Source organism: Fopius arisanus, unplaced genomic scaffold, assembly GCF_000806365.1.
Source record: "Fopius arisanus strain USDA-PBARC FA_bdor unplaced genomic scaffold, ASM80636v1 scaffold00017, whole genome shotgun sequence".
Classification (NCBI taxonomy): Eukaryota; Metazoa; Arthropoda; class Insecta; order Hymenoptera; family Braconidae; genus Fopius; species Fopius arisanus.
In genome coordinates, this window is record NW_011887756.1 from 921,603 (window position 1) to 938,203 (window position 16,601).

At 37.3% G+C, this 16,601-nt stretch overlaps 1 protein-coding gene across 8 annotated transcripts in view; it reads right to left on the reverse strand.

Moving 5' to 3' along the window:
- The window catches only part of LOC105263905 (FH1/FH2 domain-containing protein 3), a 26,542-nt gene extending 14,490 nt beyond the window's left edge, over window positions 1-12,052 (reverse strand). For 3 of the 8 annotated variants that reach the window (XM_011300419.1, XM_011300413.1, XM_011300421.1), the window contains exons 1-6: window positions 11,990-12,052; window positions 10,489-10,594; window positions 6,288-6,801; window positions 5,659-5,930; window positions 5,180-5,311; window positions 4,099-5,072 (exon numbers count right to left, since the gene is read on the reverse strand). In XM_011300419.1, coding sequence (XP_011298721.1) covers window positions 4,099-5,072; window positions 5,180-5,311; window positions 5,659-5,930; window positions 6,288-6,787 — 1,878 coding nt within the window. In that variant the 5' untranslated portion in view covers window positions 6,788-6,801; window positions 10,489-10,594; window positions 11,990-12,052. Of the gene's footprint in view, window positions 1-4,097; window positions 5,073-5,179; window positions 5,312-5,658; window positions 5,931-6,287; window positions 6,802-10,488; window positions 10,595-11,989 lie in introns of all 8 variants that reach the window. The other 5 variants (XM_011300414.1, XM_011300416.1, XM_011300417.1 and 2 more) reach the window with 3 other exon arrangements.
- Between the last annotated feature and the right edge of the window lie 4,549 nt (window positions 12,053-16,601).

The window sequence follows — 16,601 nt, forward strand, 5'->3', positions numbered from 1 at the left end:
GAGGAGGGGGAGGAGGAGTGGAATTAATTGCATCACTCGATCACGTGCAGGCTCGTTAGCGGCGGCATGTTCAAGTTATCGGCGCGTGTTAATTTTTTTTATTAAATTTCTTTGTTCCTCCCCCTCAATTTTTTTCCTCAATGAAACATCGTTAAATTCATTATTGGTATTAGTGATGATTAATTAACGCACGGCGTTAATTTTTCTTCATTGGTTTTTTTTTTTTGGTCAATTACAGTGCAGCGAGCTTGTTCTCGTCATTTCGAAGGTGAAATCAATTATTCTGGTGATTTTTTTTTTTTTGGAGGGGGGAAGATATCGATGGGAATTATTAACGCTTGAGTAGATTTAATGATGAAATGAGGTGAGAGAGAGTGAGTGGATGAAAGGAATCAGCAGAATGACAGGCAGCAACTAATCATTCCCACAACATTATGGTACGATAAAAGACAAGTTAAGAAATTAAGACTCACCTCCTGCAGAAAACCAGGATATCATGCCATTTTTTGTATCGTGCGAGCACCAACAATATTGCAAAGAATACAAGAAACATATTAGCTTATTTTATAATTCATGTGATTAATAAACCACCACCTTCACGTACAGGAATAATTAACGATTATTATCGATTGTGTGATTGAGAGAGTTGTGAATTTGAGGCAGAGTTGAAATAAATGTGTGGGAAGTCCCGAGAATAGTCAAATAAAATCACAACACAAAATATTGTAACTAAAAAAATAAATACTACAGCACCAGATAACAAAGATTCCCCAACAGAAAATTCCCCCACATGTATAATTATTCCGAGAAAATTTCAATAGAATTAATGACATCTTAATAATATTTTGTTTGTTAATATGCAATGATGTCACCTGAATTCGCGGATGAAATATCTCATCAAGAATTTCAACAAATATACCCCCTCAAACTCTTCATTGTAATAAATTGAAAATGGAAAACTCCATGGTAGTGAATTTCCACCATCATCCCCTTCGATATTTGTTTGCCGAAAGTCCACGTAATCTTCCCAGGGAAGGAATGTAAACCATTCCACGAGTTTGTTTGCTAGCTCGCTGTCGATCGTTGCCTGTCTTACTTCCGTAAATCTCGTGGTAAACTTTCCATGACAAATCGCACAAGCAGACCCAACCCCCAAAACCCTCGAGCTCACGCTCTTTGTCTCACCCAAGAGCAAGCAATTTCATGTTACCCCGCCCTCTTGGTCTATCTCATCTGTCCCCTCATTGCGCCCTTCCACTCTAGAACCGGAACTGGCAAAAGTGCCTAGGAAGTGCCTCAATGCTTTTTATACCCAACCCCCTCCTCAACTTTTTTTTTTCTTCTGTACTCTCAGCCCCTCGTGTGCTATTACATTTTTAAACTTGTCGTGACGCCTACACCAGAGCTGCAATTTATGCGATTAAATTGAAGATTGAAATTTATACGCCCACTCGTGTTATTAAGGGTCCGACAATCAGAGATCATTTTGCGCTATTAATATTCTCCCCTGAATTGATAAGGGGAAGATCCTGTCGCGCTTGGAATTTTAACCGAAATTCTAGAGGAAAATATCGCCTTTGGGCAGAGAATTCACGGTAAAATTTCTACCTTTCCTCGAGTTCTCCGTAAACATGGAAATCCCCGAGTAATTAGCACACGAATTGAGTACCAGCGTCACCCCTAACGAAGAAAAAACGTTTTTTTTTTCATGAGAAAAAAAAACGGGATTTCAGTGGGATTTCGAGTCTCTGGCGTCGCGGCAGTCGGGATTAAACTGACCAGAAAAATTACAAAAGAAAAATGAAAGAAAAGAGTGGGAAAAAAATTCTCCGACCTAATGAAAACACCAAAAGGTGGTAGACGGTGAAATAAAAAAGTTTTGTTTGCCTACTCGGGCTCTCCCCAGGTTTCCTAGGAGCAGTTGCACGCGCCGCAATTACCATTCGTTGACTGTAAATTCGTTAAAAATACATTAAACTCGGATTTGACTCGGTGCTCAACGATTTTGCTGCGCCCCCCGAGGTGAACTTTCAGTGGAAAAAAAAAAATGGCGGGAAAAATGAATAAAATGAACTGAATGGTTTATTTTTTCATCAAAAGATTTTTACGGAATAGATTCGAAAGAGAATTCACGCTCGTACCAATCACTTTGGCTCGGATTGGCATTTCACTAATTAATAGGTTCGTTAACGCAGTCGGCATTATTGAGTACTTTTAATTGCACCAAAAACACTTGACATGGAGGGAAAAAAAGGCCAATGAAGGAACGTGAAATTTAATTGGGAAAAATGGAAAAGCAAAACATTATTCTTCCAGTACGGTTTTACATTCAGAATAATGCTTTTGGTTGAAATAAATTCGAGAAAGATGAGGGAGTGTGTAGAGTATTTAAAGAAAAAAGATCCCTCTCTTTCAATTCCAAACCTTCATTAAATGAAGAAATGATGCGGTTTATTAACCTGAGAGAGGAGTTGGCTGAGAACAGTTGAGACACTTGATAAATTCAATTTCTAATATCGGAAACTTGATAATTTCATTAATTAGAGATGAGTAATAAATAAGAGTGAAGTAGAAAGGAAATAAAGGAAAAAGTTGAAAGGTAAGGAAAAGGGTTTATTGGTAATTATGAAGTTGCAGGGAGTGCTCCGATAAAAACTTCATCAAATCAATTAATACGAACTTCATAAAACACTTAATAAATGACGTCTGACCCGATCTACACCTCAATCCCTTGCAGTCAACGATTCGATCACAACGAGAAAAAAGAAAATAGAATGGGAATAAAAGTAAGTAGCATATATAAGGGTTGTTAACGGAAATGTGAAAACTATGTGAAACAGATAAAGTAACATGATAAAAAACGAGCATTCGTAAAAAGAATAAAAATCAACTCGTTCGTTGGTGAAGTTATATACGAGAAAGCAACCTCCAGCGTAACGAGCGTCAACATTACTTTTATTTCTATATTATTCTATAGAATGAAAGCAAAGTGATAAAAATGGGTTTAAGAGGACGAAAAAAAAGAGGTTTAAGAGGAAATACTGTTTTCACATCAAGAGCTTTTTCCCCTCGTTATTAATTTTTCCTTTTCACCCGCTATTTTTATCCAACAAATTTACACTGCTAATTCGGGGGATTTTATTTTCCTTCTATTTTCATTTTAACTCATTCACTTTTACGCTATTTGGAGTTGCAAGGATTCTGGCTATTAGGTAATTCAATTTTTTTTTTCACTCCATTTTTCAGCCCGGAATTTTTTTCAGCGATTGGCAACTAATATTTTACTCATTATTTGTGTTTAGATTATGAATTCGTTTGGCCTCTCAAAACTACTGAGTAATATCAATTTGCTAATTAACAATCCATTGAGTGATGGAAATTCGATATGTTAATATAAGCCATTGGTGAATTATTTTTCTTTCTTTTAAATTGAGTATTTTTTTTTGTGGATTATTATTGGTATTGGTTCAATTCGAACTGTTTTTTCCCGTCAATCATTTTTCTCGTGGGAAAATTTTCAGGGAAATTCTGGAAAAAGTTTTGGTCTTCGACGAAAGATTAATTCAATAAGTTTGAGGGGCACGAGTGGTGTAATTTAAATCTGAGACTGTTTCCTCGGTGTACACTGTCAACACAGATACACCGAGAAGAGACTATCGAAGGGATGAACGTGAAAATGGTTTTAAAGTGTCTATGAGTGGTCGGGATTGGTGAGAGGCAAGTACAACAGACACAGTGATGGAATTGGTGGGAGGCAAGTTGGAGTTGAAACTTTACCTAAGATTATCCCCTTTAACCTGTAAAGCCAGGCATTCTAATTCCAAGTAACAACCGTCGTTTACTCGACAGTTGAAAATTTTCACCATCACACCGACAGAAGAATTCAGTGAATCACATGATTAATTAAATTGATCGATAAATCGATTATCCGCCCTTCCATCTGAATCTTTCAATACCAACCGGAATATTTAATTCAATTCAAACACGAAGTCTCCCCTGTCAGTGCAATGATTGCCATATTTTCAGTTTCACTCATCATCAGAGAATTAATAAAAAATAACAACAAGCAAATAAGTAATTGAATTAGTGATAACTCACTTTTGTGATGAGATCCTTGGCTCGACTCTCGAAGAGGTGCTCTAATTTTTGGGTATCCACAGGCACTGGTTGTAACTCATCCCAGATCATCTTGTTTTTGTCGAGACGCGAGAGAATGATTGGATCGTCCCTGACTTCCTTCCAAAAGAGTTTAACTGTTTTTTTACTCTTCTTCGTAGCAGTCTGGGGTGGTGGTGATTTAACAGTGCCAGGTGTCTCAGTAATTGCACACGATCTTGATGATTTTAAATTGACACCAAAAAGTGGTGGTGGTCCATTAGGAAAAGGCGGTGGAAATCTTCCACCAGGTGGTGGTGGTGGTGGTGCTTGGGCTTTTGTTCCATTCTGGCTTGATATCATCGGTGGTGGAGGTGGCGGTACTCCATTAGTCACGTTAACTGGCCCCAGCACGTCAATTTCATCGTCCGAATTGAGATCAGTGAAATCAAGATCACAAAGTGCCAACGGACGTTTCAGCTGATTGATGAGCTCTTCCCAATGCAGCTCATTCTCCGATTTTTTAATCTCTGACAATTTTGGTAGATTATCACCAGTCGGTGATTTAACAATATCAGCTTTTGATTTTGATTTAGCCAGGCCCTCTTTAGCTTTTGATATCAAACCACTCATATCCCCTATTCTAGATACTTTATCCTCAACAGGACTGCTTGGCATTAGATTCTGAGCTGTCAATTTTTGAGTTAAATCCTTAACAGTACCATCACGCTTCATCTGCACCAGTACTCGACGATCCTCATCCTCATCCGTATGATTTCCCTCGTCACACTCGACCCCCTCATCCGGACTCTTGCCATACCACGGTTTCTTCTCCTCCGAATCTAGCTTGTTAGCGACATTCATCAGTGGTGTAAGATCCTTGCGGCTATTGGCCCTTGATATCTTGTTGCTCGTTGTCTCGTTACGCTCGTACGGTGTACCATTGGTATAGCGTTGGCCATTCGAGACGAATGGTCCTTCAGTACCAGAAAATTACAACACAGTAAGAAACTATTGTAGCTTCAACAATACAACGTGAAACTCAACAGGATAAATAAATAAAAATAGAGTACATGTCATGTACCTTCTTGATCCTCTGTATTGCCAATGGTTGCTTTCATGTTTGCAGTGGCTTCTTGCTGCTCTCTGATAAAGCTACGTTGACGTTCAGCCCTCTCTCTTCGTCGTCTCAATGCCGGAGTCACTCCAACATCGTCTAAATTGATTAACTGAATTAATGGCTAAAGCAAACGTACTCTCCTCCTCACTCCCTTTCAATCCCTATTCGGCATCTCCCCCAAAAGCTAACCACAAGTCAAAGGCGTTTCCTCATGCAATCGTCTCAAATTGAACTGCTCGTATGCACAATTCAAATTTACTCAAGGCTCTAAAGTGATCACGTGCTGAGGCAAACCGAGATCATTTTCATTGGCATTGCTAATGACAAATTTACTCAATCCTCTGTTACCCATCCCTTCCCCTCATCCCCAACTATTCATTCTACATATGAATTGCTGATGGTTTATTTATTAGGATGAATGAAAAATTATTATCACAACTCACTGGGATATCCACCTTTGTTCTCCTTGTAGCTTCCATTAAGCTGAACATCACCAAGTCCCTGGGAGCTTTGTGAGCTGCTGGACTCGTCGTCGTCGTCGAGTAAACTCGAATTGAGTGTACCATTCAGTGAATTCAAACCGAGAGAATGATTCAGACGTGGACTCAGCCGGGCATTTAACGACATGGACAGTGGCGATGTGCCCGTTGAATGTCTACGAGATTTTCGACGCTCTTGGGAATCAACCAGGGACTTTCTGTTCCTCAGAGTTTTCCTTTAATGTCAAAATATTCAGCCGCTGAGTATTTGTAAAAAATTACCTCATATTTTTTTCATTTTTCAACTCTCGGGGGATATTGAAATGTTTTGTCATTGCAAAAGGGCTTTCATTGTTGGATAAATGAAAAATCATCATTATGCTGGCAATTTCAATTGTCAAACTCACAATGTTTAAATGATTTTATGGAAATTGTGAAAGGATTCAATCGAATCCCCGGATATAATTGGAATTTAGTTACATTGAAATCATTCTTCTGATGCACAATAAATGATGGAGTACAGTGATCCGTGGATGAAAAAAAAAAAATATCAAGTGAATGCAAATGAATGAGAGATGAATAAATATAATCACCTGATGTTATCGTCAAGCTGTCGAATGGGCGAGCCCCGGTCATTGCCATCCTCGTGATGCAAAACAGCCTCGTAAATTTGAAATTGCCTCAGTAAATCCAAATCAGTTCCCTGCTTCGACATGTAACGCTGAATAATTCCCTCAATTCCCTGCTCCTCGAGACAATCAACTTGATCGTAATAAGTGTCCTGATCGGGTATACCATTGAGACACTTATTGACCAGTGTTGTTGCATAAATGAGTAATTCAGTGTCAGCTGCATCGTAATCCTTGAGTAGCTTCATCACATTGGTCCATGGTATCATACCACGGGAGGTGTCAACTGACCGTACAGCACGTACTAAGAGAAGGCTGTTGGTCTCAACGTACTCGACAAATACGAGTAGGAGCTTGAGGGCGGTCTTGACGACAAGCCGAAACCGACTTGCAATGAGGGTGTACAGCCATTGAACTGTCTGGCCGTGCTCCATCACACCATTCATACCGTCTACGTACAGCATCACCTGGCCGAGAGCTGTGGGAAGAACAAATTATTTATTTTCACCCAGATAATATTAACGCCAATAGCTCTTCTGGTTTATTCATATTTCATCATTAATCTCATCGTATTGAAATACATTGGATATTCATTTCAAATTAAAAATTATGGGATTATAATAATTATTATTATAATTCTTGAATATATTTAGATAATTTTTGTTTATACACCACGATGGACTGAAAATAATAATAAATACGCGACGATAACCTGATAACTCATAATAAACGCAGTGAAATGAAACTTCATCACGATGGTATTTATCGTTTGATAACAACATTCTCTAAACCAGGGGTAAACGCTCGGTGGTACAGAGAGAGGAGATATACCCCAGGGGGTGGCCACACCAGGAATTACGGTGAAACGATAAAGCTCAGGCAAAAAGCCCGTGTTTGCGAGGCGTTTTCGAGTGCCTCGTAAAGTTTCACCCACTGTGGACCGGTTTCACAAGCTAGATCCAGGAAGCTGGGCTAACAAGAGTTTAGGGCGTAAATTCGAACGTTCACTATCTCCCAATTCAACCCTTACACCAGATCCTTCGGACTTTTTTTCAACCCCCGCCCACCCCCACCCGAAGAGTTTTCGAGTGATTTCAACCCCTAGATTTCGCCCCTGTTGCCATGAATTTGCCGATAGTTGGTATTTTCCCTGGGTTGGGATAAACCAAGGGCCTGGAAAAATTATCCACCGACCGAAAAACTTTTAATTGAAGCAAGAGTGAATTCTGGTTTTTATTTGCTGATGGGGATTACTAGTGGGGAATTAAGCATTCACTTGTTTGAATTTTTTAATTGAAGACAAAGTGATGGAATAGTTCTTTTTTTTTTTTACTAAAGTGATTGTTCCGGGGAATGGATGAATTCTGTTGAACCATTATCTCCACAAACTCAAAAACTCTGTGCTTACTTTTTATCTCGGAAAAATCCACGATTCAACAGCTGAACAAGCGTTAAATCTCGGTAAACCGTCACTTTTTCACCATTTTATCTCGAAATTGAATTGAATTAAATTGGCATGAGAAAGAGAAATTGAAACGTTCTGGAATTTTTGAATTAAATGGAAGGCCTCGGTTTGTGGAGTGATTGAGGTGATCAGATCATCAACGTATCACTCAACATTTTTTTCTTTCCCCTAGAGCCCCGGGGTTAATTGATAACCAATGAGCAAACGGATGGAAGAAAGCAGTGAACTAAGTGGAATAAGTTAAGTCGATTATAAAGTTCAAATGAATTCGAGAGGGATTCTCGCACGAGTAGTGGAAGAAACTCCTTGAAATTTCAGATAATTTCACACGTCATCGAGCATTGAAGGTCCAGTGTATAAAATCATCCCCCAACTCGTCATAGTTTTTACCCTCATGTTTTCAGGAGTCAAAGAGTCATCGAGTCAGAATCATTATCGATTAAATTATCTCGGGGTTGCTCCCAGTCATTTATTATCACAAACGGGTGGACAGGGAGAATTACTTTTCCCCGAGTTAATCAACGCAGAATAGGTTGGAATTGTCGGTGAAAAAAAAAAGAGGTCTGGGTTATCCCTAGAATTCTCTTCAATTTTTTTTTCACCACCCACCCCTTTTTATTCATCCCCATTTTATTTTTATTCCATTTTCCCATTTGATTTTTTTTTTCCTCACTCCTAAATTGCACACCGTTCTACTGGACGGAGTAACTTTAATTAAACTACGAAACGTATACAAGTTCCGAGCCATTTGTTATCCGTCTCACTTTAATTCAACCCCTTTAACACGTATCTCCAACTCACTTGGTTCTTCTCATACAGTGCATAAAAAATTCTTCACTCCTTTTTTTTTTTCTTTTACCACCCAGTGCTTTCCTCGTTTTTTTCATCCTGTCGTTTTCATTCGTTTGCCTTTCGCTTTCTCATCTGTTTCAAGCATTCCCATACAACTAACAGTTGAGATTTATGAAGGGTGAAAATGCCCAGAGCCAATGTTTCCTTTCTCATATTCACATAATTTTTTTTTTTAATTAAAAATCTACATCTATTTCTTCCACTCTATTGTGAATTTATTCCATCGCTCCATCATTTTAATTAATTGCATTTTCTTTAAAAATAATAGCAATAATTAATTCATAATAATAATCATATCACTAAATTTCGATTATTATTACTATTACTATTTATTATATTTAATTGATTTCTCATCTTTCTGTGAATCACAAATGCAATCGCAATGCAATTGGTGTTCAATATTTTTTTTTCTGTGAGTAATGAGAGACGAATTGTATAATGGAATTTATTTTTCGTTTTTTTTTCCACCCATTTGCGAAAATTTAATCGATAATGACTCTCTCGGTGTTTCTAGAAGAAAATACTTTTTTTTTTTCATTATGATAATTTGTTCTTTCGAATGATAAAAGAAAGTGAGGACTCATTGAACCGCGCATTTCCGCGGTGCAGTCATTACTACAGTTTTCATCACGGAAGAAAGACGGTGGAAGTTATTATGAACAAAAGAAACCGACTAATCCATAAGAATTAATCGGCCAGAAAGGTAGTATTGTTGAACGAGAGAGGGGATAATGAGAATTATAACTTCAGCCGCGAGACAAATGAATTGTGATGAATTGTATTTCCTTGGAGAAGAATTAATAATTATTCGTCAACTTTCTTTAATTAAAATTCAACCGGATTGCCCTGATTTTTCAAGTGATGCCCATTCACTCGACTAATTCCATTTCAAATAGATGCTCAATTACTCTATCGTTGCAAATCATTGACCAGTACAACCATTAAACCTCGCATTTATCATTACACAATCATATCTACAGTCATTACGCAAAAGCCAATTAATCGTTGTAGATTGGAAGTACAATCAATCGAAGCAAATGGGAATCAAAAGCAACGGAGATTGTGTCATCCATTTGTCATTTCTCAATGAAATTATTCAGACTTTGTTACCCGAAAAAAAAAAAACAAAAAACAAAAAATCATTCGCTTGAATTCAATTTCATTGCATCTCGATTTCATTTTTCTCGAACGGACATTTTTATTCTTATTCTCATAATAAAAACCCATTGATAAATAAATTGGTGGGAAAAAATATTTTTCGGGATGAGACTCGATTGATATTATCTCTTGATTCTAATAGCATCAAGTCATGATTATTATTGCTTGGTAATGCATAAGGTATCAGTAAATTAGACGTTTCGGCTTATCTGCTCATGGGTTTAGCGCGAATATACTATGTGTCACTGTCAGCAGTCAGAATCGATGGAAACTTAATCACGTGAGACTTCATTAGAGGAAGGTGATGTGACATCGATAACGAGGAATTGAAGCAAACCGAGCCGTTTGGCATCATTATCGTATGCGATCGGTTGATACCGAAGATTTCCGCGCGTTAACGAGACATCTATACGATCCCAGTGTATCCAGTAAATTTCCAAATGCAATCAACATTGATTTGAATAAGGAAATTGTGCAATTGAAACTAAATCAATCATCTGGACGACACCCGTACAAATTCACCGATAAATGATCGATAATTCGAGATCGATAGTAATTCGAATAATTAATGTCATTCAGTCCAAATGAATCGTTTCTTCGGTGCAAATTAATTCAATTCAATAACTCCGATAATTCGATTGTGTAACAATTGCGTATCGATTTTATAATGGTATAACGATAAGTACTCACCTCTGAGTATGTAATTCTGATAGTTCTGATCTGCCTCATTGCCCACCTTGATGAGACACGCCAGTCCGTCATTCTGCACAAACTCATGAACGAGATCCTTGTCCTCCTGTAATAATAAATGTACATCAACCGTCAGACGTATTATTCGCTATTTAAAAAAAAAGAAATGAACGGATAATAAAAGTCGCAATGAGAGTGAATAAAGGAAAGAGCCGGGGTATACAGATGAAGAATAAGAGGAAGATGAAGTTTGAAAAGTAAATGGAGGAAAATTTTAATTTCAAGAATAATAGGGTTGACGTTTATACGACAGGTAACGTATTTCAAGGATGAATCAAGAGGGGGTGGTCTCTTAAAAATATCTTTTTTTTTTTCAAATGGTGAACATGACATTGTATTAATTTGAGGGATGAAAATGTAGGATGGAAAAGTGGAATGGGCTTCTCTCTGGCTGATGCACCAGGGGAAAGTTTAAGTCCAGCCATTCAATTTGTCTGTCCGTTTCCGAGTGTCTAATCCCATTCCCAGTTCTCACACTCTTCTCTCTCTTGAAATTCACCCATACCACGACTAAATCGCGAAAACGAATGGGAATTAGTTATATCGTGGTGACGCAAAGTCGCAGGACATAATGGAAAATCCACCAAGTTTGATTAAACTCCTGACTCTGTCTCTGTTTCATCCCATGACCCAAAGTACCTTCTACAAGCCTTTACCAATGGCCAACTCCTGTTCATCACGTACCTCTCTTTATTCATCATTTACCTAGAACCTGTCTATCTCCCTCCCTACCCATTCCACTTTACCCATCGATTTTATATCCACCGAATTTCCACTCACCACTCATCCCCTCGTCCATCTTTACTCATACACTTTCTTCGTTATCGAAAATTGACGGAAATATTTGAGGTATGGGGAAAAACCCTCGCCAGACTCGATGTGTCCAATCCGTGAAAACTTGATTAAATCGCGGATTAAGTCGCGAGATTAAATGTTAACACTGGAATTCTGTTTGCATCATAGGAAATTATGGGAAATTCTCTCATCACGGATCGATTTAATTCCACGTGAATAGTTGTTGTTTTTTTTTTTCATTATTTTTACGAATGATTTAGCAAAATCATTGAGAAAAAAATGGAAGATCGTGATAATGAATTCAGAACGAAAGTCATTTGCTTCATTGATGTTATAAATACTTTTAAAAAACCGATGTGCATCTTGACTGTGGGCATTACGGATGCGACAGGAATAGTAATTAGCCCACGCGAAATTCAGGAAGAGGGAGAATTTAAATGGAAAGAAAAAGAAATGAAAAAAGAATGAATCGAATGACTGTGAGAGGAGATACCGAAAAGAAAGCGGCAGAACGGCTGCCATCTCTCACAAATATTTACTCGTGCAAGCCATAGAGAGGCAAAAGCAAGATGAGGACGTTAAGAGGGTGAGGTGGGGAAAAGAAACGAGTTGGATTTTAAAAATAACCACCAAGTGAAAAACTCACCTGAAAGATCTGCTTGAGGGAGAAGAGTGCCCGTCGCAGCTCTCGGCCCTCGCTGTTCAGCAATTTTTCTGCAACAGACAAGCAACACGCAACCATTTATTATAATAATACGAGCCAGAATCGGGGGAGATAGAGATGACTCCGAGGTAAAAATAATAAAAGTATATTTTATTGTTAATGCTGGGTGGGACGAGGGGAAATGCACAGTTTTCCTCATTTGCGTTGGGAATTTTCGTTTTTTTTTTCGTCAATTTGTCGTTGATTATCATTTTTTTGATTTCACTGGAAATTCAGGGAAAATTACATTTTTTTGGTGATGAAAGGAGAATTTATTAATTTATTCAAGTTTGCTGGGAAATTATGAATTTCATACTGAATTACAGATAATTTTTTTTTTAATTGAGAGTTTTATTTTATGGGGATAAATATTCAATTGAGTAGAAGTTTCATTGGAAATGGGGGAAATTCCAAATAATTTAGTTCAATAAACGATTTTTTTTTTCTGAAATGAATTGTCGAAAAAATGATTTCCCTTGAAGTTAAAGAGGGAAATTCAAGTTTTGGGTTGCGTTAATTCCATGAAAAGGAAAAGCATTGAACGGCAATATCTAGGGTTAATTTGATATAAATTACCAGTACCGGATTAAGGTACTGCATATATACCACTCACTTACTCTTCATCTCAAACTCCTCTCGCCTCACGGCAAATTCTTTTACTATCAAGATTGGAGCTAATTTTAGAATCGTGAGAGTTTAACTCGACTACAAGGGGGGGATGATTCTCTGATAGTCAGGCAACTGATGGAGAATTTAATAGAAGTGGAAAAAAAATAAAGAGGAAATAAAAAATTTCATGTCAAGTGCAGTTATGACTGTAGTTAAAGGAAATTGGAAAAATCGTGAAATGGATATTTAACAGCAACCGAGAACAATCGAAATCCAATTAATTCAAATGGTTAAATATATTTTTAACGTTTTGTCATTTTATCAGAGAATTAGAAATAAATTGATAAGAAAAAGTTTATCGACTTTTCCTTAATTTACAGTTTTCACTCGTAAATACGGTAGCATCTGGCACATTCATTTACCACCGGAATATAATTTCCAAATAATGGACGAAAACTTCACAACGCAATGAACTTTACTCGATTCAAATAACTTTATGTCCCCAATCGTCAGTCCGTGAATATTCCATTTAACCCGAATTTAATTAGATCTCAGATGAATTTTCGTGTTTGTCCTCTATTTCTGGTCACGTACGAATTTTATTTTTTTCGGAAATCTCATCTGCATGAGCTGCAGTGGCACAACAATTTTTTTTCAGCTAGTCTATGCATCAGAATTTTTTTAAAGACAAGAGAAAAAAAAAATGAAATGGTGGGGTCGGGTGTTACCGATAATAGAGCTTCATACCGATTTTCAGTCGTTCTTTTTTCCTGCGGCTGGCTGAGGACAGACTTTTTTTTTCTATTTACCCTCTTGATCTACTCTCTCAGTCATCCTGAAAGCACTATACCCGTTTTTTTATTCCATTTCCCCTTTTTTATTGCTCGTTAGAAGCTTCAAAACCACGACGACGGCTTCTCGAATGCAAACACTTGAAGATTTTTCTGCGTAATTATCCACTGAACCACCCCTTGTTGGTACCCGGATTTTTTTTATATTTAAATGAATATACGTGATTTACGGTCCTGTGATTCGTGGAAAATTGCCATTAATTAATTATACGACTGATTAATTTATTTGAAGTTTGTGAGTGGTTGAGTGAATATTAATGTTTCAGAAAATGAATTGCGAAGAAAAATGAATTTCAGGTCTCGATGGGAATTCAGAACTTTAAAGAAAAAGGAGACGAGAATTCAGCAAATTGTGGACTAAAGTTTTGCCATTTTTTGAATTTTTAACATTCTATCTATTCCTCTTTCCCCTCTCCTCTTTATATTAAGACCTTTCCAATTAATATGAACAATCAACATCAAATTTCCTGATTAATAACCCTAATTAATGGGTTCTTCCGAAGAATTATCAATTTTCTATGAGAGGAACTACCGAAATTTTTTCGAGTCCAGTGATTTGAACGCGACGAAAAATGTGAAAAGCCACGCGAATTCATTAGTGAAAGAAATATGGCAAACCGTGGCTTTCCCTCATTCGTAAATGCCAGAAACACACGAGCATGAATTCCGAGATGAGGTAATTGCCACTTCACAACTAACGTAAATTGAAGGAGTACCGCAGAAGGAACAGGAGGAAATTCAACGGAGATCTCTAAATTCGCCCGAAATTAGAAAGTGTCACGATTACTCTCCGACGATAAGGAAAGCGGATCTATCATATCGCGAATTACCTCAAAGTGATTTTTTATTTTTTTCATTCAGCGAATGAGTTATGAAAGGGCTGAGTTAAATTAAATGGAGAAAATAATGTAATGGAGACACACAGTAGGTACCTGCATAATCGGATACTATCACGCAATCTCTGAATGTTAATACATTCTCAGAGTGGTGGGTTGCATATCTCGGAATAACCGTTGGGGTAGAATGTGCGTTTATTGAGAATGCAGCAACCGATGGTAATTAGGGAGATTTTGCTGGGACCGGTGAAAAATGGGGTGCCGCAATTTTTTCGTTTTTTTTTTTAACCACATTCTCACCGAAATTTAGATAATTATCAAAATCATTTTTTCATCGCGGTAATTAAATTTTTCAATGATCAATTTGAGAGACAGAAAAGTCATGAAAATTGGGGATTAAATTCAATTGATTAATTATCAACAAATTTGGGAATTTAGATAATTAATTCTGCTATTTAAATTAATTTTCGTTATCCCGGAAATTGCAATTTTCATGGATATTCAAATTGTTAATTTTTCTTTTTCGTTAAAGAGGGATAATTGCGAGGTAATTAATTAATATGATTAATTAATATGATTAATTTTGCAAAAATTTGACATCTTGGGTAAGTAATTCCCTTAATTTTCATTGTCGTGTAAGCGGAAATTAGAATTTGATTGGATACTCAAACAAATTATTGATTTTTCATTTGAAACTGCAAGTGCAATGTTTAACAGGCAAGGGTAAACACTGTGTTTAATCAGCGAGAAACTTGCGGATTATTCAAAGAATTTACACTGGCTGTCGGTCTTTAATACCGCAATTTTTAAAACATACACAGCAATGTAAATTCTTGGGGAGGACACACAGACCGGCGTTAATTCGGTTCTCATGATCGACGCGCTAGTGTCACGTACCTGGAATATTTACATTAATTAAACAGAGACCAGGTACCGAGGACTGAAATTACGAGGGAAATTGGTTGATTCACTAACAATGAAATGAATTTTGCAACTTCACGAGCGACGAGAAACACAAGAAAAATTGGGGAAAAAAAAAAAATCCCTGAGCAACAATTCTTCGTTTAACGATATAAATAACTCTCCAACTGCCTAACAAATTGACTCCATGGCAATTTTCATTGAATTTTTTTCAGCAATATCGTGTACCAGAGGATACGAAATGGGTCGACCGTTAAAATATGTAAAATGCATCTTTCCCTTTTCGTGCGTTGTGATTTTTTTTTTTTCATACCCCCCACCTCATTTATTTCCCCTCAAGTTCATTGAACGCAAACAGGTGAATCGAATTCACAATGAATTATAATGATTTTTCTGGTGTGAAGGGGCGGAATATTCCCTGCCCCCCCCCCCATTTTATGGTTGAAAATATCTGGGATGAACATCTGGGGAAATCTACCGAGGCAAATGCAACTGAGAGACATTCTCTTATTTCGTAGTGGTTAACCCACCATTGTGAGGGGGAATTAAATACCACAGTTGTAGAATGTGTCTTGGGTATATTTTTGAGCATGTACTTCCCTCATTCTTCCACGGAGAAATGGAGAATGTGTGTCAGAGTGTAAAAATGAAAATGGAAGGGATATGTATTACTGCGAATGGGAGTTTCATGTTCATCTGAGAATCAAATGATGCAAATTTTTATGATTCCATTAGAATTCATGACGACATTGACGGTAATAACATTGTCTCCACGTTCATCCAAAAGAACGGCAATACGCGAATTCGCTTGAATCTACAATTTATCCCTTTTTAAAAAAGCATTTCTCAAATTACCCGATTGCGCGCCCTATTTGAATTTCCCTCTATATTATTTTTATATCCTAAAAATACATAGAAAACAAAAAAATATATAAAATATCGTTCAATTCGATATATTCCTCCCATATATCAAGAACGTATAAATTGTATATATTTTTTTATCATTTTCATGTAAAGATGTTATTGATGAATGAAGAAAATATCATTTTCACCTGCAGTGGAATTCTTCTCGTGTGGAATTCACTCGCGGATTTCGATAAAATTTTGACCTTGAGATAGTTAATCTCGGAGGTGATGGGCAAGGTGTTGGTGGAAAATACCACGAGGGGTTTATCTGAACCAATCCCAGAACGTGGTGCACACGTACCGTTACGCTCGAGTGATCCTCATGCCGCAACTGCTTAATCGACCGATCTTTCCCCCCTTGGTTTTCTCTCTATCCCTTTTAGACTGTACAACCCGACCTGAGACACCTCCCCCCCTCCCCTCCTCCCCCTC